The sequence below is a fragment of the Macrobrachium rosenbergii genome, chromosome 9 (assembly GCF_040412425.1).
Source record: "Macrobrachium rosenbergii isolate ZJJX-2024 chromosome 9, ASM4041242v1, whole genome shotgun sequence".
In the NCBI taxonomy this organism is placed as follows: Eukaryota; Metazoa; Arthropoda; class Malacostraca; order Decapoda; family Palaemonidae; genus Macrobrachium; species Macrobrachium rosenbergii.
In genome coordinates, this window is record NC_089749.1 from 44,918,996 (window position 1) to 44,942,780 (window position 23,785).

At 37.3% G+C, this 23,785-nt stretch overlaps 1 protein-coding gene across 1 annotated transcript in view; it reads right to left on the reverse strand.

Annotated features, from left to right (window-relative positions):
• LOC136841752 (shootin-1-like) overlaps nt 1-23,785 on the reverse strand; it is a 140,254-nt gene that overhangs the window by 1,700 nt on the left and 114,769 nt on the right. The window contains 7 exon segments of the mRNA XM_067109010.1: nt 3-214; nt 16,418-16,565; nt 16,837-16,998; nt 18,261-18,401; nt 18,789-18,922; nt 20,009-20,216; nt 21,055-21,179. Of these exon segments, the coding sequence (XP_066965111.1) occupies nt 3-214; nt 16,418-16,565; nt 16,837-16,998; nt 18,261-18,401; nt 18,789-18,922; nt 20,009-20,216; nt 21,055-21,179 (1,130 nt within the window).

A 23,785-nucleotide genomic window follows, 5' to 3' on the forward strand; every position in this document is an offset into this window, starting at 1 on the left:
GGAGGTGGAGGTGGGGGTGGGGGTGGGGGACATCCTGGAGGTGGTGGAGGACAGCCAGGAGGAGGAGGAGGAGGTGGAGGTGGGGGAGGAGGAGGAGGACCACCTGTTGGTTGAAGCTCCAAAGACATTGAGGATTTGCAGACAGAACTTGCTTCTTGTACTGCTTTCTGGGCTTTGCGCTCTAATGTCTGTATTTGCTTCCGTTGGTCTTCCACTGAAAGGTAACAGACAATGAGTATTCATCATGGTATAATTAATATCCAGCCAGTACGCTAGTAGGAAGAGTAAAGAAGATTAGAAAATTATCCAAATCAACATTCTCCTAATCAAATTGGAACAGAAAATTGACTAATAAACTCAACACTGAAAAACAAAAACACATTTTTGTGATAAATTAAAGAATAAATTAAAACCCCATTGTGATTTGGAAATATATAAAAAACTTTTTTAATATATTTCCAAAACACAATGGGATTTTAATTTACTTTTGCAATTACTGGTATTTAAAATCTACAATGTTTCAACAAAAGCAACATTTTTCACTTTGAAACCACTATGATATCTTAACTGATTCTAAATAGATCAATGGTAACTAAACTATAAGATAAGTTTCAGTATGAAGGTTCATTTCCTTTAAAGCCACAAATGTTCTCTATTCACACTAAGGTGAAAGGTAGTCTTGGTTTTTGTTATTCTTCTTTTGTTATCCTTATGATAACATTAATGTTGGTCATGTTCTTACACAATATACTGTACAAACCATCGGTCTTTACAGTAGGAATATACTTCAGCGCAACTGGAGACCAGCCGTTTAACTTTAAACAAGGTGGTTAAGTATGTTGTTAACTACCGACTATGGGTGGAAGTGCCGTCCACCCAGTCAATACACACTCACTTTGCTTTTGGCTGCCAAAAAAGAGAGAGAGAGAGAGAATGTGCTGCTCTTCCCTCTGTGCATGCCGTTCGACTGATTCATTTGTTTATGTGATGTTTCCATATATATTAGTGTGTTGCTGTTTTAGCTTATACAGTAAACCCCCTGCATTCCTTGGGGATGCGTTCCAGACCCCCCGCAAATATCAATATCCGCGAATACTTAGAATTCCCCCCCCCCCTCTAAAAATGCCTATAACTGCCTATCTTGAAAGTTCAAATACTGAAAGTATTATCCTACATCAAATGCACCTTTTAAGAATTATTATTGTATTACTGTATTAATCTTTGAAATTATATTGTTACTATCATTTCAAAGTCAACTTAAACATTAGTAAAGCCCTTCATTGGCTCAGTCGGTTGAGCTTTAGACTGTCACTCAATGGGCCGGAGTTCAATTCCCCCGACCGGCTGATGAAGGGTTAGAGGAATTTATTTCTGGTGACAGAAATTCGTTTCTTGCTATAATGTGGTTTGGATTCCACAATAAGCTGTAGGTCCTGTTGCTAAGTAACCAATTGGTTCTTAGCCACGTAAAATAAGTCTAATCCTTCGGGCCAACCCTAGGAGAGCTGTTAATCAGCTCAGTGGTCTGGTAAAACTAAGGTATACTTAACTTAACTTAAACATTAGTAACCTTAAAAATATATACATGTCCTCCTAATTCTTCCAGCCACAACAGAAAGAGAGAGTTACCACTAATTTATATTCAGCCAGCTGTGCTGGCATGGGTGAGAGAGAGAGAGAGAGATAGAGAGATTTATCTCTTTAATCTCTCATGGAATGTTAATCCATTTCTCTTGAAGCAACTAACAACAAAATAATTTATATGTTTGTTTTTTGTCTTTCAAAGATGTATTACCTCTACATACTACACATTTTTTAAAACATTATGAACACACACACACACACACACACAAACTGTGCATTTGTGTTATACCAATTGGTTAAAGAGACTCTAATTAGCAGTATCTTTTCCTGAAAGAGAGAGAGAAAGAGAAGGACTGAACTAAGTATCTAATTATCTATCTATCCATCTATTTCTCACATTCTACTCTTTGGCGAGAGAGAGAGAGAGAGAGAGAGAGAGAGAGAGAGGAAGGAAAAAAGAGAAATTGATAATAGTATCTTATTAATCTTATTAATATTTCAAAATTAGTACTTATTAATAGGTATATCATTTATACATCATACAAAAATAAACAACCATAAAAATTCTCTCATCTCAGTAAGAGAGAGAGAGAGAACTGAGAGAGGAAGAGAGAAAGAAAGAGATAATTGGGTCCTGTGAATAGAGGGAAGGAAACCAGTTTCTTGCTATTTTTTCTCTTTGTCTTTGAGCTCCATATTATTTCATCTTATTACATATTAGTTGATCTTACGGTGTTATTATTATTATTATTATTATTATTATTATTATTATTATTATATTATTATTATTATTATTATTGTTATTATTATTATTATTATTATTATTATTGTTATTATTAGTTATTATTATTATTATATTATTATTTAATCTTATTATTCTTAATATTTGAAAACTGTTAAATAATTATCATAAAAAATGTATTTAGATTAATCATGAAAACAACATCAAAATACACTAACTAGTGAATACTTCTTAGTGAAAAAGTCTGTGAATCGCCGAATTTTTTGCAAATAATTTATAGATATATTTCACAGAAATCCTGCGAATCGGTGAGTCCATGAATCATGAGAGCTCAAATACAGGGGTTTACTGTATCTGGACATAACATGCTATTGTGATATAATGCATATCCAACCCCTTATTTAACCCTTGTGTGTTGCGTATTCAGTATTCTGATACAATTGTCCATTCTAACATAATGCAACCCTACAACTTTATTAGCCTTGAGAGTGGTAAAACTGGTTTGCTGTTTTTGCTTATTAGTCAACTCCCAGTATTCAAGGGGGATGCATACCACTAACCCCCGCGAATAGCTCAAATCTGCGAATACTTAAAACCCCCCTCTAAAAATGCTTATAACTGCCTATTTTGATGGTTCAAAACACAAAAAAAAACTCAAAAAATGCTTATACCTGAATATTTTAATAGTTTTATCACAAAAAGTGCATTTAGTCATGAAAATTATAAGAAAAAATACAGTAATTTGAGAATACTTCTCTATGAAAAATACTGCATATAGGCAAATTTTCCACGAATAATGTGTATATATGTTCCACCGAGAAATCCACAAATAGGCGAAGCTGCAAATCCGGAACCGTGAATAGGTGAGGGTCCACTGTATATGGACGTAAGTGGCTAATATGATATTGTTGGGATGTAGAATATATAGGGAAATTAGATAGAAGATAAAAGAGAGAGAGAGAGAGAGAGAGAGAGAGAGAGAGAGAGAGAGAGAGAAGGAGAGAGACGTAAGAATAAAAAGAGAGGCAGAGAGCACAGTGATAACGCCTAAAAGCTATTGTTATTATTGTGATTCCAATATGCTGATCGAGGCAGGATTTTTGTATGAACTCAAAAGCAGTGTATTGTGTTGAAGCCATAAAAACAGTCATAAAAATGGGAAGTATTGGCCTCGCGATTAAGTTAACCAAATCATGAGTCAGCACAGCCAAAAAAAAGCTTACAACAGCTGGTTCTATAACCCCGCTTTCTCAGGAGGCGTTTTCATGGAAATTCCAGGAAATTGGGGGCCTGACAAAGTGATGTACAGTACTTCTATACTCTCCAATCAAACATACTAGGGAGGGGTCTTTCACACACCCTCCCAAGATCACCTCCAATTAAGTCCTCTAAGGAGAGATTTGAATCACACCCACTACAGTCCTTCCAATCAACTACTTGAAGGGGAGGTCTTGCTGATAAATCCTTCCAATAGGGCTAGAAAGAGGTGGAGATTGCAGATAAACAATTCCAGGGGTTCAACAGGCTGGAGAACGCCAGGGAGAGGAGAGATCAGAACTGTGTCCTTCAAGGGAGAGTACGTCTCCCTCTCGCTTCAGTGTTCCCCATATAGATTGAGCCAAGTTAATAGCTCCAGAGTGATTTTGTTTCTATCATTGTAACTTGTTAATTTTGTACTGATCCTTATAATACTAAGCACCTTTCTGAGAGATATGAATACTTAAATTAATTAATATAAAGAAGATAGCACATCATCAGTGAAGCGATGCTAAGGGACACATCTAGAAGAAACCAAGGTAAGAAGTGAGAGACTAAAAGCATACAACAGAAAAAGAAAGATCTTTATAACAATGGTGGCAGCTTCAATTGGATCCAGAAAGCGAGACGAAACAAACGAACATTAATGAAATTATCAGTGCAATTCTTTAAGTTACAGTGAAACGAAATTCAACAAAACGAACTTAGATTTTTGGCAGCGAACAAAAGTTATGTGAAGAAATAGCAGCTTATAAGAGAACGTCGAGTGTGAATAAAAACAGTATTAGTGCGTCCCGAAGCAAAAACATTTAGAACTGTTACCATCAACAAATTGAGCAAGACTCCAACAGCGATAATAAGTCCAGTGTTTGCGACATTTCATCGAAGTGATTGAAAAAAAAAACGTAGAGAAATTTCAACAAGAATCCGAAGGCGGAAAACCACAGTGAAAAAAACAACGCAGATGTAGTGAGATTTTTTTTACGTGGATACAGCGGCGAAAAACTCACCGCAGAAGAACAACAATTTACGATAACACAAAAACAACCACATTAAGTCAGCAAGAAATGAATATACTGTTCGCCCTCTCTCTTAATAAGTAAATAAGTGAAGATATATTTTTTTTTCGCATCTTGCTATAAAATTGAAAATTAAGAAAACTCTCTCTAGTGAATAAAATTCCTTTTGCATAAATACCAGCATTACTCTCTCTATGATAATTAATTATTTATTTACTAAATAATTATCATAGAGAGAGTAATGCTGGTATTTATGAAAATAATTTAGATAGGGAATTAGTTATTTTTTTTTTCACTTGGTTGGTGATGATTAATTGAGGAGTTATATATAAATTTTGTGTACTTATTGTGATGAATTTTGGTGATATGATGCCCAGTTTCATATAAGAATTTCTTTTGTGTATTGAAAAGGGTTTTGCTTGTGCACTTGAACTCAGTAGAGAATTTAATTTTTTTTTACTGTGACAATTTGACAAATTGTTTTAATTTTGGTACAATATAACAAAATTTTTTTTTTTATAATCGATGTACTCTGATTGAATAATTTTTTTGTGTGACCATGCAAAGAGTTTTTGAAGAATTGCTGAACACTGTTAGACATTCACATTACGATTTAAGTCCGTCGACAATTAGATGGAGTCGAATTTCAAGACTAAATTCCCACTCCGCTGTAGTGCAAGGAAATACTAACAATAATAACACAAATAACCAGAACCAAAATAGTGTTAATCATTCTAATACTACTAACAGTAATAATAATAGTAATAATACTAATATTACTTGCACTTTACAATTTTACAAAATGAATTAGGCGGCAGTAATAATAACCACCACACGCTTCTTTGGACAGGTGGATGATTCCAATCCTGACAAAAGTAGACTCGAATCCTATACTGTAAGTCATTGGCTAGCAGATGCAGATAGTCGTATAATTTCAGGGGGAATAACAGATGAAAGAGCTAAAATAAATGAAGCCTTGTTGCTCTTCAGCTCAGAACATGGAGAAGCACATAAAACTTTTGAATTCCACAAGTTTTAGCAATCTTAATAACTATGTAGAATTTAAAGAAATTTGTTTATCACTCTGAGAACCAGTAAATAAGACTGACACTTTATACAACATAACTAGATTTCTTAACCCACAATATAAAACAATTGCTAATTTGTATGCAAGCGTGGAGAATGCAATAGAGAAAATAACCAAAGACTTAATGAAGACAGGTATTACTATAGGAGACAAGACTCAGTTTGGGGATAGTGCCCGTAACTTAGTTGAGCTACGACATGTTTTAAATTACTTGTCATTTGGAACAATATATAATGCCCTTGGAGAAGAGGAAAAGAAGGCTTTCAGAAAAATAAAACTTGACCCCAAGAAAACAAGTCTTCAAACATTGAAGACAATGAGAGAAGAAATCCAAAGGAAAGAGATAAATCTTCCAAGGAATTTGTGGGAACAACAGAAGCACAAAATGAAAGGAAAGTCAGAAATAATAATCCTACTTTTAAAATGAATAATAAGTTTTATGATAATTCCAGACAAGTAGGAAATAGACCAAATACCTTCCAAGGGAAATATGCCCAAAATACTAAAAGAAAATGGAATCCAGATCAAAAGGGAAGAAACAATCTAACAAAGAATGGACCTCACAAACCTTATAGATATGGTCAAAACTCAAACACAAACATTTCAACCCAAGTGAACTATTCCGCTCATGGGGCGAGACCAAAGACAGCCTGTGAAAACTGCGGGTATACAAATCATTTTACAAATGAGTGTAGAAAACCTAGAATTTGCACGGTTTATAAGAAAGTAGGACATTTAACAAAGAATTGCTGGTTTAAAACACAAGAAGGAAATAAAGAAATAGTTGAATTAAGCAGTAATCGCTCAACATCAAATAAGTCTTCAAATCAATGACAATTTATCCCTACACAGAATACCACAAGAAAGTCCCTTCAAGAGGATAAATTAAGAGTAGAAGAATTAACAAAAAGGAGAAGTGAAGGTTCATCCGCACTATCCATATCCCCAATGTTCTGAATATGACGAGGAACAAGACATATGTGATGATAAATATGCAGAGATAAATACAGAATATTATAGCAATGTAGTAATCAGTTGTGATAATGAAGGGAAATTAGTAAATGAGGTGCTGTTGTTAAACAAAATAAATAAAGTAGATATAAATGATATAATAGCAGTACCTGAAGAAACTAGTATAGATGCAGAACACTGTTACTTTGCAGAGATAAAAGATGAAGAAATATGTTGTGTAAGGACTGCTGATGATAATAAAGTACAATTTATACTAAACAGACAGGTAATTTTGCATCCAAAGTGTTTAACAAAAATACATCTAAGGGGAAAATGAAGAGTTACCAGAATTTGTCAGGATGGATAATTCTTTAGTCCACATGAAGGGTGATACTTGTGAAGTTTATGTCCAGAACTACTCAGATAACAAACTAACACTTATGCAGGCATTGTCTTTTGCAAAGGAATACCTATTAACAATCCATGACTAACATTAGAGGAAAAAGCATTTTTCTCTGTAACTGGTCAAACATCTGAATTAAGCAAAGAAGTGAATAAAACAAATTTTCCAGAAAACAAAGATAGATTAATTCAAGTATTAGAAAAATACAGAGATGTAATAGCAATAGAAGGAGATAAATTAGGTAGAACAAATGTCCTAAGACATAAAATTGTATTAGATGATGGAACAAAACCATTCTTTATTCCTAATTACAGATTACCAATAAGCCAAAGACCCATAGTTGATAATTTGATAGAAGAAATGAAGAAAGATGGGGTAGTCATTCCTTCTAAATCTCCATATAATTCTCCATTACTACTTGTTCCAAAGAAAGATGGAAATTGGAGACTTGTGATAGATTATAGAAAGTTAAATTCCAACACCATCCCCGATAGAATGCCAATGCCAGTAATTCAAGATATGTTAGCTCAATTAGGAGGTTCAAGGATATTTTCATCTTTAGATTTACTTAGTGGATACTGGGAAGTACCTTCAGACGAAGAGTCGAAACCATACACAGCCTTCAGCACACATAAGGAACACTTGCAATTTGAAGTCATGCCATTTGGACTCACTTTGGGTCCTTTAACGTTTGTTAAATTGATGCTTCAAATATTAGGGGATATAGAAAATGTTGCAGTTTACTTAGATGATGTTATCATTTTTAGCAAAGATTTAGAAAGTCACCTTAAAACTTTAGAAATAGTCCTGGAAAGATTAAGAAGAGCAGGATTAAAAATCAAATTAAAGAAATGTCAGTTCTTAATGAAATCTATGGAATACTTAGGACATGTAATTAGTGAAGATGGTCTGTGAACGCAAGCAGGCAAGATAAAGGCAATAGTTGAATATCCAGCTCCTACTAATTTGAAAGCATTGAGACGATTCCTAGGAATGGTAGGCTACTATAGACCTTTCATTAAGGGCTTTGCTACAATAGCCAAACCATTAACAGAATTAACAAGGAAAGATGTCAAATATGAATGGAATAAAGAACAAGAGACAGCCTTCCAAACTCTAAAGAGTAAAATGACCAGAAATCCCGTACTAGTCTACCCAGATTTCTCCAAAGACTTTTACTTAGCCTGTGATGCCTCAAGTACCAGGCTAGGGTCTGTATTGTTACAAAAGGACAAAACAAGAATGAGAGCAGTATATTATGCCAGTAGAGTTTTGAATGCTGAAGAGAGAAATTATAGCACAATAGAAAGAATGTTTAGCATTATACTGGGGTCTAAGGAAATTTAGACACATAATCTTAGGATATAATGTCAATGTACTTACTGATCACAAACCAATTTGTGATTTGTTTAAGAAGAGAACTTTTACAAATAACATGAAGTTCAATAGATGGTTCATTAGTGTACTAGAATTTGCCCCAGAATTCAGATATATTCCAGGAAAATTTAATACACTAGCAGATGCATTATCCAGATCCCAAGAAGAAACAGAGAAATGTATTACCACTAATACTCTTTGTTTTAGCTGTCAGGTGGTAGACTTAGATTTAGAAAGAGTACAAATACAACAAGGGATGGATACAGAAATCAGGCATATAATAGGACACTTAATAGCAGATGAATCTTTAAAACCTGATTTTGTTTTAGTCAATGGATTATTGTATAAAAGACCAACAGAGAAGAATGGTTATTCTCGTCTATACATCCCAAAACACTAATCAGAGAAGTTTTAGAACTAACCCACTCATACAAGTTAGCAGGACATCCTGGAATCAAAAAGACAAATAGAATCCTAACCAGAAACTATTTTTGGCCCCATTGTAGTGAGGATGCCAAGAACTTTGTACAAAATTGTGTAGTTTGTAATAGAAATAAAGGTAACGTAAATCCAAAAGCTCCACTAGAAAAATACCCATCGGAGCTGAATCCATTTCAGGTCGTATCTATGGACTTTTTAGGTTCATTTCCTACCACTGTTAGAGGGAATAAACAAATATTAGTCTTTTTAGACTATCTAACAAGATATGTAGAGATTGTACCAGTAAGAAATAGAGATGCAATTACAGTAGCAGAAGCTCTTAAATCCAGAATTATTACGAGACATTCATGTCCACAAGTTCTTCTTTCTGATAACGCAGCTGAATTTACTAGTGAACTTTTAAGAAAATTATGTGAATTTTATGAGATAAATAAATGTAAAATCACAGCATATAAACCAAGTTCAAATGGAGCAGTAGAAAGAACGAATCGTAAGATAAAGGATATCCTGAAAACTTTAGTTAAACCTAATACAGAAGACTGGGATTTAGCTTTGGAAGACGTACAGTTTACTATAAACAATACTGTAAATGAAACAGTAGGAGAACCACCACACTACTTTTTATACGGATACGAAAAGAGACTACCAAATACGTTACTAGATGATGCCACACCACCCCGACATACTTATAACTACGATGACTATATTGCCTGGAAAACTAGACGTACGTATGAAACAGTCAAACAGACGAGGACCAGACTTAAGGAAGCTCAGTGTCCAAGCAAAGTACTATGACAAAAATACAGCTAAACCAAAAACTGTAGTAGGTGCTCAGGTATATGTTCAGAATCATGTTCTAGAAGGTCCTAATGTAAAAGTATCCCCAAAGTTTCAAGGTCCTTATAGGGTATTAGAAGTGTTGAAATGAAATAAGCTAAAGATCATAAGTGAGAGTGATCTAAAAGAACATACCAATCATGTAAAGGTAATAAAAACAGACTCTTGGTCCAATAAAAGAATAGTTGAATTATTGAAAGAAGATAAACAAGAACCAGTAAATAACAAATACAACTTAAGAAAAAGATAAATTTATGTAAAGTGTTGAACTGTTATCAATATATGTAGACATTAAATTACATCAGAATATCTGATAAGGCTTATCCTTACAGATACAAACATGTGGTTCTTCTTGATTATCATAACACTGCTTTATGTCATCCGAGGTGGTGATCCGGAAGGGTGCACTACTAGAGAAAAGGGGATCTGTGAAATTAATAAAGGACTTGGGAATTGTAAGTATTGACATTACATCAGTGCTTATCAATGAAATGATGTTGAAAGATGTTCAAAGGGAATTAAAATCATTAATTAAGAAAAGTGAAAATAACAATGTTTTACCATTGTTGGAAAAACTAGATAATGACATAGGAAGTGTGTTAAATACAAGATCCAAACGATCCCTCTTACCTTTTATAGGAACAACACTTAATCAATTGTTTGGTGTAGCTACTGATTCTAATGTAGAAAAAGAAAGGGCCCATATAGACAAACTGGAGAAATGGGCAGCAACAAGGGGCACTGTACTAAATAAAGTGATACAATCTCAAAACTTAAACAACAAAGAATTAGAAAAAATAAAAGTATTCATTAATGCAGTGAACAGCAACATTACCAAAGAGATTAAGATAATAACAGATGAACAACATTTAAATACCTTTATGAACAATGTTAGAACTGTCTTGCAAGACCATAAAGATCTGTTAAATGCCATTTTGTTAGCCTATAAAGGAATATTAAGCCCAACATTAATTAACCCAAGGGAGGTAGAGGACATAATTAGTGATTTTTTTGGTAGAAGGACATTATACCCCTATGGTAAAGGATATAATTGTCTATTATAATTTGATAACCACCAAGATAGTTAAAAATAAGATTATTCTAGTGTTGCCATTTAATAAAAAAGAGGCAGATGTATTGATGTCCATACATCCTTTTCCCATGTTGATAAAGGAAAACGTAATTATCTCAAATGTCAACCACATCATCAGTGAAGCGATGCTAAGGGACACATCTAGAAGAAACCAAGGTAAGAAGTGAGAGACTAAAAACATACAAAAAAAAGAAAGATCTTTATAGCAATATAATGCAAATCCATCCCCTTATTTTACCCTTGTGTGTTGCATATTCAGTATTCTGATATACTATTGTGCATTCTGACATAATGCAACCCTACAACTTTATTAGCCTGGAGAGTGGTAAAACTGGTTTTTACATTTCCAAGGCAACAAGTTTAAACTGGTTTTCTCACCTCGCTTATGACTTGATGACACTCTTTGTCTTTCTCGGAGAGAGTTTTATTCCTTCACAGTGCGAAGGAAGGTTTGTATTCTGAAAATTACTACTAGACATTTGTAATGTTTTAGGTTTTTCAGATGCTGTAGAGCTCAAAGGACTTGGGAAGTACGGGTTCTCTCGCTAGCAATAACTGTGGTATTGCACTGTATGTTGCCGATTGCTCAGTCTCATTCATCTATGGGCATGCAAACAACTTTTGCTCGGGTTCCTAGGTAACCTGTGGAGAGAGAGAGAGAGAGAGAGAGAGAGAGAGAGAGAGAGAGAGAGAGAGAGAGAGAGAGAGAGAGAGAGAGAGAGAGAGAGAGAGAGAGTGTGTGTGCTCATTCCCTCCTCCCCATTCCCACACAAGAATGGTGCAAGGGTCCCAAGACGGCGATAGATGTGTGTTAGAAGTTGAAGAAGAGATTTGATTTTATCATTGTCTTCGCCATCATCTTAGTTTTGGGCTGTCTCTTCTTGGTGTTCTCCAACGTCTTTGGACTCTGTGCCGCGGGTCTCACTGAGACCCTGCAACACAGGAGCACCAGGTGCACGGGTCTCCTCAGATACGACACGTTGAAGAGGTAACCCGTGTCACCGATACTAGTTTCAAGAGGTCACCTTCCCGGACTAGTGCATACCTCCGCCTGTGTTTCTTCGGACACTCGGGTAGAGGGAGTAACTGAAGATCATCCTGTATGTGACTCGGAAGCTCCAAGTGCACGGACCTCCAAGGAGAACCGTGTCTCCCCAGGTACTCGGGTTTCATAGGAACTCCGAGTTAACTTTACCAGTATCATGGAGTCACAAAATCCCAAGTTACCTTTTACCAGTACCATGGAATCACTCTATGGGTGGTATAGAGCCTACCTAGGCTAGAGATTCCTTGATTTCTCAAGTAGTGGAAGTAAATGATTCATTATACTTTTGTGACTCAGGAGCATCAAGTCTGCTCACCTTAAGAAGCTATGAACAAGTTCCCCATACAGTCCTCTTCCTATGCAGAGGCTACGGCCTCGAAGAAGATGGGCATGTAAAGAGGACAGCCCAAGTCCAGCCTGAGAGTGCATGGTCACCCTCCCTGGGCCAGCCCTCGCCCGCGTTCGCACGAACAAGTCTGCTTACCTGAGATAACTTCCGTGCACGTTTACGTGAACCCGTTTGCTCTCCTTGGGACAGCCCCACCCACGTTAGCGTGAGCAGGTTCACTCTCTTAGACCCATGAAGTCATCATTTGCAAGTTGACAATCTTTTACAACTTTCCTCTCCTGTCAGGACTTCGGCTCTGGCAGGTCAGAGAAAGATGCTCTGCCCCTCTCACCTGTTTCCTCAACCTCATGGGGTTACACCAGGAGCCACGAGTTGGACAGAAGGGTTCGTGATTGGGATGCCATGTCCCAACACAGCCCTCCCAGGAAGCTTACACTGGGTTTGGTTCTAGGATCAGGCCGGTCATATGCTTAAATGTTTGAGAGTAGGTCTGGGGGTTCTGTCAGGGCTTGTCTCTTGCTGAGAATAGTCCAGGGGTTCCGTGACCTGGAAAGGCTCTAGGGTTTTTTCCTCAGGACACGGACACCCCCGATCTTCAGAGAACTTATTCAGAGATCGTGCTGCTGATATGTCAGTGCAATGATCTTGGGAAGAGACTCTGGCTGCTTCCTTGGATTGTAAGTCTGCCCTCGAAGTTTTTGGGGACCAAGGAGGAACCCAAAGCTTCGCTGGTTCAATCTTCACTTGCAGAGGCCATGGCCTTGGAGACTTAGCAGATCTTCAAGATAGCCTGCGTTCATGCCTGTGTGTGCACGATCACTCTCCCTGGGACAGCCCTCATTCACATTTGCAAGAACGGGCCTGCTCGCCCTGAGATAGCTCCATGCACGTTTGCATGATTACGTTCGCTCTTCCAGAACTGTATGGCCACTGTCAACATGAGATGATGACCGCCCATGGCCTTACACACCTGCAGGGTCCTTGGCTTCCGGCAGGTATTGTAAGGGTGCTAGACTCAGTCTTCCAAGGACCAGGTATCAGCCAGTTTTTGGGTTCAAGACTGGAAATGTTCACGCTTCCATCCTTTTCAACCACAGTAACATATACAGGCAGTCCCTGGTTATCAGTGAGGGTTCTGTTCCGACAGCGTGACGATAAGCGAAAATTGCTGGTAACCAAAAATCGACAATTTTTGGCGCTGATAAGGTCCGAAAATCGTTGATTTTCGGTTATCAGTGCCTCTGTTAGGTATGTATCTGCGCCAATATGCGGTTATCGGCACTGATAAGCAGAAATCGGCGCATATCGGCGCCGAAAATCACTGATTTTCGTCACTAGACAAGTCCCAAAAAACCGGACCTCCAATAACTGAGGACTGCCTGTACTCCGGATTCGGTCTTCAGACTGAACCAGTTGTATAATCAAGTGGTAGAGATCACAGGTCACCTCTTGAGGCTTTTCCCAGGGATCGTTCATTAATTCAGCAGTTTACGATCTCAGAGAAGAGACTTAGCTACAGCACGCGAGGAATGAGGTTCTGTCATACTCAAGTTTGTCCCGGAACTCGTAGCAAAGACTTTCGAGTCACATTCAGTCCCATTGAAGCTTTTTGGGATCCCCTATAGGTCACCCAAGTCGATGGACTAGTCATGGTTGCAACTTGTTGAAGGGTTTTTAGCCAGGTGAATTTTCTCTTGTATGACGAGGACAATTCACTCAGGCTTTTCTCCTATTGTGCAAGACACTTCCTCAGCCTTTCTTTCACCAGAGTCCTTTGTCGATCAACAGATTGACCCGATGTTCGATTCTGTCGCTGACCGTCTCCCTGCAGAGGGAACTTCCTTTCACAGGGCAATGACAATGGAATTGACTGTCATGGCAGCATTCCATACAGTCCCCTGGATGGATCTTGGTTCCATTACATGGCCAAGATGGCTTTTTCCTTATCAGGCTTCCATAATTCAGGAAGAAAGTCAAACTCAGGAGACTGATATTGTCTGGAGGTAAAACCTTCTTTACCTAGCTACCAGACAGCTAACCTGTGTGCAAGTTCCCGCCACCCCTCTCCAATGTGCGGTCCACTTCCAGACTTCAGTTCCTGGCTCATCCTCAACCTCGCCCTTGGGAAGAGGTGAAGGTGTTGCTGAAGACAGTACGGCTAGTACTTGTTAGGATGCATATTTTCTAATATATACCCATCTTGTCTGGGGACAAAAGAAGACTTCTCTAATTTACTGGGACTTGGCAGTCTCATTCAAGTTTGAGAAGCCTGATCTCACACTCGAGCAGAACACTTAATGTCCGGACATGCTGGTGTTATGGTCTTAGTCTCATATCAGCAGGTTCAGAGAAGAGTACAGTTATTCCTGTCTTTACAGGAACAACCAGCTCGACAGTGACAAGTTGTCCTCGTTCATCTGTCACCCTTAGGGAAGCTGGGCCCTCGTGAGTGGCTTCACCTTCGTTCCCTTCAGTGAAGGATGCAGGAGTTCTAGTCTCTGATAAGGGACTCCCTGTTCCTTTCTGTTCCTCCCAGGGGGGCCTTGAATCGGGAATTAGCCTGGTGGCTAGACGACAGGAACCTCGGACTGTCTCTTCACACTCATCCTCCCGTCATGCTCCCGTTCTCAGGTGCATCAACCGAGGGACAAGGCACACACCTGGAAGAGTTGCTGCTTTCAGGTGAGTGGAACCAGAATGGCGAACACCTCAACATCAACATCCTGGAACTCAAGACAGCTTCCTTAGCTCTTCGAGAGGTTCAGGATCTCGGCAAGCTACCATGTGGTGCTGATGAGTGTCGGTACCCCCATCACCATGAGAGTAACTTTTGTCAACAAACAGGGAGGGGGGACTGGTTTCCCTTTAACTCTACATGCTAGCAATGCAGGTGTACACGTGGGCGGGTGCACACTCAGTAGAACTGTTAGCCAAGTACATTCCAGGGAACCGGAACGTAATGGCAAATAAGCTGTCACCAGTTTCAGGTGATAGGGATTGGCCCTCACACCAAGACATTATACATTATGCAGGGTTTTCCAGTCTTTGGAACCTCCCAACGATAGATCAGCACAACAGAAGCTGTCAGTGTGCTGTTCCCTCGTTCCACTTTCATGGTCGTTGGTAGAAACATCTCCCAATGCCCGTGGAACAATACTGAGGCCTTAGAAGAGGCAAAGGGATCTCTGTCAATCGCTTTCCCCTGTCTATGGATATGGGAACGTTGTATGGGCTCTTCAGAACTCCATGCCAGGGGAGCAATAAAAGCATGGGTCTCCATGAACAACCATGCCTCCGACACCAGTCCTCAGAAGTCACCTTCCTGGACGAGTAAAGAACCTTCCACCACTACACAGGGCTCCCGGAGCCCCGTGTATCCGTAGCAACTCTTGCAAGGGGTCCCACAGAGCCCTGTGGCAAGGGATTTACAGGTGCACACAGATGTTCACACTTCTGTTCAACCTGTCAGAGGCTGGTCTCCTTCCTTTGCTCTTATAAGACCAGGAGGCCCAGGTGAGGTGAACTACCAGTCAGTTCAGAAGCTTACTCAGAATCCTCCCACCAAGGAAGTAAGTCTTCCTATTGTAAAGACCAGTGGTTTGTATATTGTTGTGTAGGTACAAATGACAAATTTTAAAAGTAATTTGTAGTTTTCCTAACTATACAAACCTGAGGTCTTTGCAGTTAAATGCCCACCTCAAGTCACCCCTCATTCTGCTGCCTGGGCCAAAAGGCAAAGTGAATACGTACCGACTGGGTGGGCAGGTCTCCCACCTGAAGTTGGTAATTAACCACACACTTAACCACCTTGTTTAAAGTTAAACAGCTGGTCTCCAGCTGCAATGAAGTATATTCCTATTATAAAGACCTCAAGTTTGTATACTTAGGAAAAGTACAAATTACTTTTAAAATGAGGAAAAATACAAATTACTTTTAGAATATCATTTTTGCTCCTTTGGTGGCCTTTTCCTCCTTTGGTGGTTACAGAGCTTGGTTGTGAGAGTCATACTTAATTTTATGTGGGAAAAATTGAAAACCTTACGGTCACTCAGTAATTCATAAACATTGAAGGTGATCACCAAAAAATCATCTGGTAACAGTTAAAAGCACAATTACCATTGTGAAAAAAAACTAGTGCAAAAATGATGTTATGATCTTGAGATACAATATCAAAAAGTTTAAACTGCTGATTATTTAAGTTAGACCATCATTATGGCAAAAAACACAAGTACCTTCTTGTTGAAGTTTTTCATTTTTGTCGTTAGCTTCCTTAGCTTTGCGCTCCTGAGAGCGAACTTCTTCCTCCAATACATGGACACGTTCTCGAAGTAATGACAGCTCAGCAGCTCTTTCGCCAGATTCATAGGAAAGTAAGTCATTCTGTTGGAAATAAACCATTTATGGTATGAGACTGGTGGAGATTAAATTTCATTCAAACCACCAATTGCAGATAATTGCATTTATCTAAAACAGTTTATAAAATTATCTCTCACAGCACTGGCTGATGAGACAAGGAAAAATAGGAAGGAGAAAGGAACAATTGAGTGGGGCTCAACTCCTAGAGGAAATTGGTAGGTGAAAGTAAGACCCTTGAAAAACAGAAAAAAATGACAATTCTGAAACTTGGCAGCAGAGCAAAACACTATCATACCTTCAACTTGTGCAAATTTTGAGTGTATTCTTCTTCTTGCATATGGAGTTGTTTTGTGAGCTTGTGAATCTCCTCCAGTGATAAACGCAACCTCTCATCTCCCATGGCATCTGCAAGAGCAACAGCACTCTGGCGGAAAAGTGCTTGCTGCTCACTGCGGGCCTGTAGAAAAAAAGATCGAATATTCATCTCCATCAGAAAGTAACTCAAGACACTGGTAGGGTCTCAGAATTTAAAATGCAATATTTTCCTCATAATACTCCCTGTTATGTATCAAGCAAGCCCATAGCACTGAAATGAGTAAAACTATTGTGACACTAAAGAAAAATATTCAAGAGGTTCTGCAGCTAAAAGCCATCACAAGATGACCTAAATCACATCAGAATATTAATTATACAGTAAACCCCCCGCATTCGCTGTCTCACTATTTGCGGACTTACGTATTTGCAGATTTCTCTGTGGAACATATCTACCCATTATTCATGGAAAATTCGCTCATTCACTGTATTTTTCACTAATTACTGTATTTTCATATTTTCATGACTAAATGCATTTTTTGTGATAAAACTATTAAAATACTCAGGTATAAGCATTTTTAGAGTTTTTTTTGTGTTTAAACTATCAAAATAGGCAGTTCTAAGTGTTTTTAGAGGGGTTCTAAGTACTTGTGGATTTTAGCTATTCGTAGGGGGTGCAGTAGGCATCCCCCGTGAATACGGAAGTTTACTGTATTGATTATTCTGAAATACAGTGTACATATTTTAAATATACTTGTAGAACCCTGTAAAAAAATTATTTCAATGACCTGTATAAGAACCTGCATCAGAAACCAGTATCAGAATCATTACAGAGAGTGTCTGGTTCCAATTAAATATTTTTAGACAAGGATTTATTTGCATTACAACTATCTATGGTATTTGACTTGGAAAACTGTTGAAACAAATATGACAAATGAACTCCTGTAAATCTGAACTTCAGTCATTTTAAAGTAAATAATCATTGACATTTAAACCTTTAATTCTAAACAGAAACTAGAATTATGAGAAAACCTTTTTGGAATATATTATCTTATGGCCTTGTTAGCACTGAGTCCCTCATTGAGTTAAAAAATTTTTCATCTTGGAAAGGTTCTAGCATTAGTCCATTCTTAAATTTATTCCTTTAAAGTGACTTGAAGGATTAAGATGGTTTGTTCATGTGGTTAAAAGAGAGGGGAACATCATTTGCAATTAGCAAATTATAAGGTGCCAGATGCCAACCAGTGGGAAAGACCAAGATTATGGCAGAAGGGCACAGGTGAGGACCTGCCCCAGAAAGGAATTAAAGCACAAAGTCTTCAATATAGAAGGAAATGGCAACAACTGTTCAAACATTTCAAGTGGGTAAATCTTTTGTAAAAATGTGAATGAAGCTACTATACTCACCTTAGCTGCCTCTGTGGCAGCACTGTTTGCCCTTGCAGCCTCTGAGCGCAGCTGAGCTTGGAGAGCTTCCACTTCATCCAGGACCAGAACTGAGACACGTCCCATACGTCTCTCCACAGCCTCCAATTCTGAAACTCTCCCCTTGGAAAAAGTAAATCTTATCAGTCAATTGTATTACTAAAAATAAAGATAATACATTTTTTTATATTCAGTACCTTTTAGTGTAATGTCACCCACTATGCAAGATTAAAGTAGTCTAGTTGTGTCTCAGGCAGACTGAACTGTCTCCATTGGACCCTTTGGTTGATAAAATTGAATGTCATACAGTACAGTAGTTGAAATTTATTTATTCAAGAGAGAGAACAGTAATGATGCCCATAAAACATTTTTCTTCCCAAAGGGCCAGTATGCAATTACTTATATTATGTGTATTTTCAAAACTAACATTCAGTAACACATAAATCTGTGAAAAAACTATGTCAAAATTACTTTCTTGAAAGATTATGAATTAAATTATCAATAACTCACTTGCAGCTGTTCGATTTGATGATTGGCCTCTTCCAGCTGTTTCTGGGCTTCCAGCAGTTCCTCTTGTGCTTCAAATTCATCTTCTTTGGCTTTATTTAAGTCTGCTGTAATGCTAGCTATATCTACTTCTAAATCTGCCAACATAAATTTAAGGAGATTATTCCAATGATTTTAGCTGTTAGAAAGAATGTATGTACTCTCTGATTCTGTGTATGTGAGTCTATGCAGACCTTTGTACACAATTTTCATTGTAACACAGTCCAAAACATTGCAAGGATCCAACAGTCACTATTAGCAACTTAGTTCTTAGATGAGTCATCTTGATATATAAAACTGCACTGCCTACTCTTAAAGAGCCTGTTTTAGTCAATAACAAAGGTATGATAGATGTCTTTTTAAAATTTTTATATATGTCACAGGTAAGGGACATTAAACTGATGTACGTGTATACTGGAAAAAGGCAAGTACAGGTACACTGATGTATAGTAGTATTGCAAGAATAAATCAATATTCAGAAGGAAACACAAAGGATATTCAAGACTCAAAAGGTACTGGTACTTTAAATAACATTAAATAACCTCATTTTATGAAAGGCTTTAAGTCATAAATATAAAAAAGTAACAAAGAAATAGTTTCATTGTTCATAAACCAAGATGCTGGATTTAATTTACAAAACTGAAAGAGAATCAGAAGACTTTTAAAACCAAACAGCAAAGTATGGCACGGAGTCCATCAAGGTAGCTGGATGAGGCCATGCATTAGGCCAGAGTCCTCAAGTTCCAGAACGACCAGTCCATAACTGGGGCATTATCCTGAATTCTTGTTAATCAGAAAACTCTTGAAGAGTATGTGTCTTCTTGTTCTAGCTACACAGAAGCAAGACAATACAAATGAACATCGTTAAGTATAAATTTATGCATTATTTAGATGCACTAGACTATCTTGAAAATCATTATTTTGACAAATGTATAAGACTACCAGAATATACAAAATTTGTTTTGGTTATAGAAGCTGTTGAAAACAGTCAGTTTCTGATGAAAAATGAAAATAAAGATATGGATAATGAAGACTTATGCCATTTGCCTTACATCTTTGAAGTTCATCCCACCACTTCATATCACAGAAATTAACGTGTGCCTTTGGAAATTTCTATATAATTTCTGCATAATTTTCCTGCAATGAGAACTCGGGTATGCAAACATCAGAACCTGTCTCGATACCTTTGATCTTGGTCATTAACTTGGACACCTCTTGTTCATGTTGTTGCTGGAGTTCCTGAACCTCCTGTTTATCCCCAGACTCGAACATGCTGCCCAGGGAGGAAATGTCCAGATCAGGCGAGGTTTCTGCAACCTTCTGGAGCAGCATAGCACTCTGGCGCTTGAGTGAATTGGCTTCCCTTCTCAGAGCTTTGTTCTCACGGTACCACTGTGCACAGGAAAGTAATTCCAATTAATGTAGAGCTGCACAGACAGCTACCAATAGTTAAAGAAGGCATTTTGTGATAAAGAAAGCCCATTGATTGCTAATATTCCTGCACTGACAGTGGCTCATGGCGCAGTAATTTTGCGTCAACCTGAGATTCCTGTGAGCCTGTTTTAGCAATTTCTGTTTACAGTTAAATGTTTTGAGTGGAGTCCTAACAAAAATTAATTATAAGAATTATTCATGATGTATGTACTTCATGTAAAGAAATTTTGTACACCTACTGCAGAGACTTCAGGAAGAATACAATGCAACAGCAGGAAAATATAAGAAATAAATTGTAATTTGATAGAATCAAAATACAGTATATGTATTTGTACATTTCAAACAATACAATCGGTACAAGTAGTGTCCAAAAATTACATTATAAATATATTAACTAAATTAATTAAAACAAAGCAGGTAAAGGCAGTCATTCATACGTCAAAATTGTTGTAACTTGCAGGGATTGCTTGACCTACTGAAAAAAGTACAATAATATGAAAGTTGTCAACAGCATTTTTAAAGTTGCTTTTTATATTAAAAATATAGTCACAGAAAATATTTATACTTCAACCAGCAGAAATTATTTGCCATTATTATTTTACTTGAAAGTTGAAATGAAGACTTGAGTGTATTTTGATTGCTCAATCAGAAATCAAATGGAAAAAATTGGCATAAAGGTAGCAGATGGAAATGAGAGAAAGGGAAGGGGGAGATTTTAATGAATGATATGTTTTTAAAAGTGTGTTCGTGTGTGCATGCTTGCGCATGCGCCATGTGCCCTCTAACCTAAACTGACCTCGGTCGCTCTGTTGAAAGCTTGTGTCATGGACTCTGCCTCAATCTCGCAGCGCCTGCGCAGTTCGTCGTACTCGTGGTAAACTGCCTCCGAAACTGTTGAGACCACTTTCAGTTCAGTTTTGTCTGCCAGGAGACGAAGAGAAAGGAAGACGAGAAGATAGGAGGAAAGAGAAGTGTTCCAGTCGGAGGAAAAGGAGAAAAAAGGCAAGCACAAAAATGAGAAAAATAGGAAGGAAGGAAGGAAGGATGGCCAAGGAAATTTCATCCAAAAGCAGAGATTAAGAGAGATAAGGAAAGTTATGGAGAAGGTCATTTAAAAAAAAACAAAATCAGCAAAATGAAGATTATATCCAGTTGCTCGAGTAGCATTCAAGGCACCAACATGCTGCTAAAAGTAATGTAAAGAAATTCTGTTACTTAAAAATTAACAGAGACGCTGAAGGATTTCAAAGGCATCACTAGGGGCATTAAAACTTCATAAAAGTAAGTGATGAAGAATATAAATGGCATCGAGAGCAAGTAATAAAACTTGATGTAAAACTTTTTCCCCAGTTGCACACATTGGTATGATAGTCATTTTCATGAAAACGATGTATGCCCATAAAAAAGCAATCACGAAAAAGAAGTCTGAGTGATAGGGGTTCTCATAAATACGATGTTCTTAGATGTTTTTAATATACTGTTGGTGATTCCTAGTTTAATTCTATTACCGTAGTGACTATCATAAGAAAACATTACTGTAGTATGCTAGTGATTAAAATGGTAAAACAATGTCTGTTAGGTTATTCTCACGAAAAAAAATATAATGATATGAGTGAAACCATATAAAAAGTACTATTTTGTACAGAATGAAGGCAACAAACTGGCCTACCCACATATAACCCAGGCCTATTTTCATCGCTGCTTGTTGCAGGTATAGTGTGTAGCTAGGGTAAAGCTTTACTTAAATTCTCTCCAATCTTAGTCTCTATCCTTCAGAGCACCTATGGATTTTGTGGTTAAATTAAATCAAAATACCTAATACATTCATTATTAATGCACTCATTACAATGGTTACAGTTCTAAGGCAGTGGCTCTAAATATGCAATATATTTATAACATAAAGGCATGGCTTTGGTAGTGGCCAAGCAGCACTGCAAATTTGGGCAAAGATATATTAATCCCCTCCAAAACTCCTACCATGACCTCAAGGTAGGGTCACACAAGTTTCTGACAATTTCTTGCACAGTCCAGACACCTTGTCATTTTGAACCTGTCCATCAAGTTTTGATATCAAGTCACCAAAATATTTGCCTAATTGAAAAATTTATGTTTGTGCTCGGGTGATATAACCTTAACGGACATGCAAGACCTCAATTTTGCAATTAATATAGACATAAACTACTGCCTTGACTGATAACTTTGTACAAATTTTGACATGTAGGCCATGCACATTCCTGTGACACCACCTTAATTAACTTTTGTGACCTCGGTGTTGCAACAATGAATGAAAACAATAGCCATTTAAGCCAACTTTTGTAGGCAGGCAGGATGCTAACAGGTGACAGAAAACGCCTTCTTGTGACATCTGCCTTTGAGGAAATATGGCTAATACTGTCGATGTTTTCGCCCTTTATGAATACCCATTAAAATAAGTTTGTGAAAGACAACACCCTTATAGTGGCAAATTCCAACTGACATTTGACCTCTAATTAGACCTTGACTTCCAGCTGATTGTGCTCATCAGTTTCATAAGTGGAGTGTGCTTTCCAAAATTTAGAACCTATTTTGTTTACCAGACATATCAATCGCTAGATGACCCCAGATGGGAGAAGGAATAAATCAGAGGGAGGAAAGAGATTCAGTGTCACCGTTTTTAAAGCTTAAGGCCATCATGTGTGATCTAAACTTTTAAAATTACACACACACAATAATATATATATATATATATATATATATATATATATATATATATATATATATATATATATATATATATACATATACATATACATATACATATATGTGTGTCTAGAGGATAAAATCTGACAGCAATATGCATGTACAGAAAACTATGTAAACATACATGTAAAGAACGAACTGACTACTGTATATTAGTGCTGATCAAGTAAACTATGTACTCACATACAAAAGTCAAAACCATGCTCTTTTTAGTGCAAGCTGTTTATTTCAGCTGTTCAGAATGTGTGATTATTGTTATAAAAAATAGATACCGTATTTTTGAGAGGTTATGCCTCACCCTTTAATCCTTTCAGTTAGATTATCTAGTTGCCAATCACCATGGCATAAACTTGAAGACTTTTGGTATTTTTTTATTAAAATTATAAGAGCACTACACAAAAAACCTTAATATGGTAAGAAACAAGTCACAAGTATCAGTTTTAGTCAAATTTTCAGATAAAATCAAATAAACCATTTTCTGTTTCCCCTATTAGAAATTTTATGACAGGCAATTATACAGACATTTATGACTGATATAAGTGATATAAGCAATTAGTGCAGTTCAATGCAATTTACGTTCAGGATACAGTTCTTGGACCAAACTGGCACATTTCCTTCCCTCGACAAAAATCTTGGACTTGAATTGGCAAAACATAACGTATAAAAGTTCTTCACATTATGTGTTGCATTCACTTCTGCACACCCGGTCTACACAAACTTTTTATATGTGCTAGTCACTTGCAGTGCCTATATTAATATGGTAGGAAATTTGAGAGTTTCCTGATTAA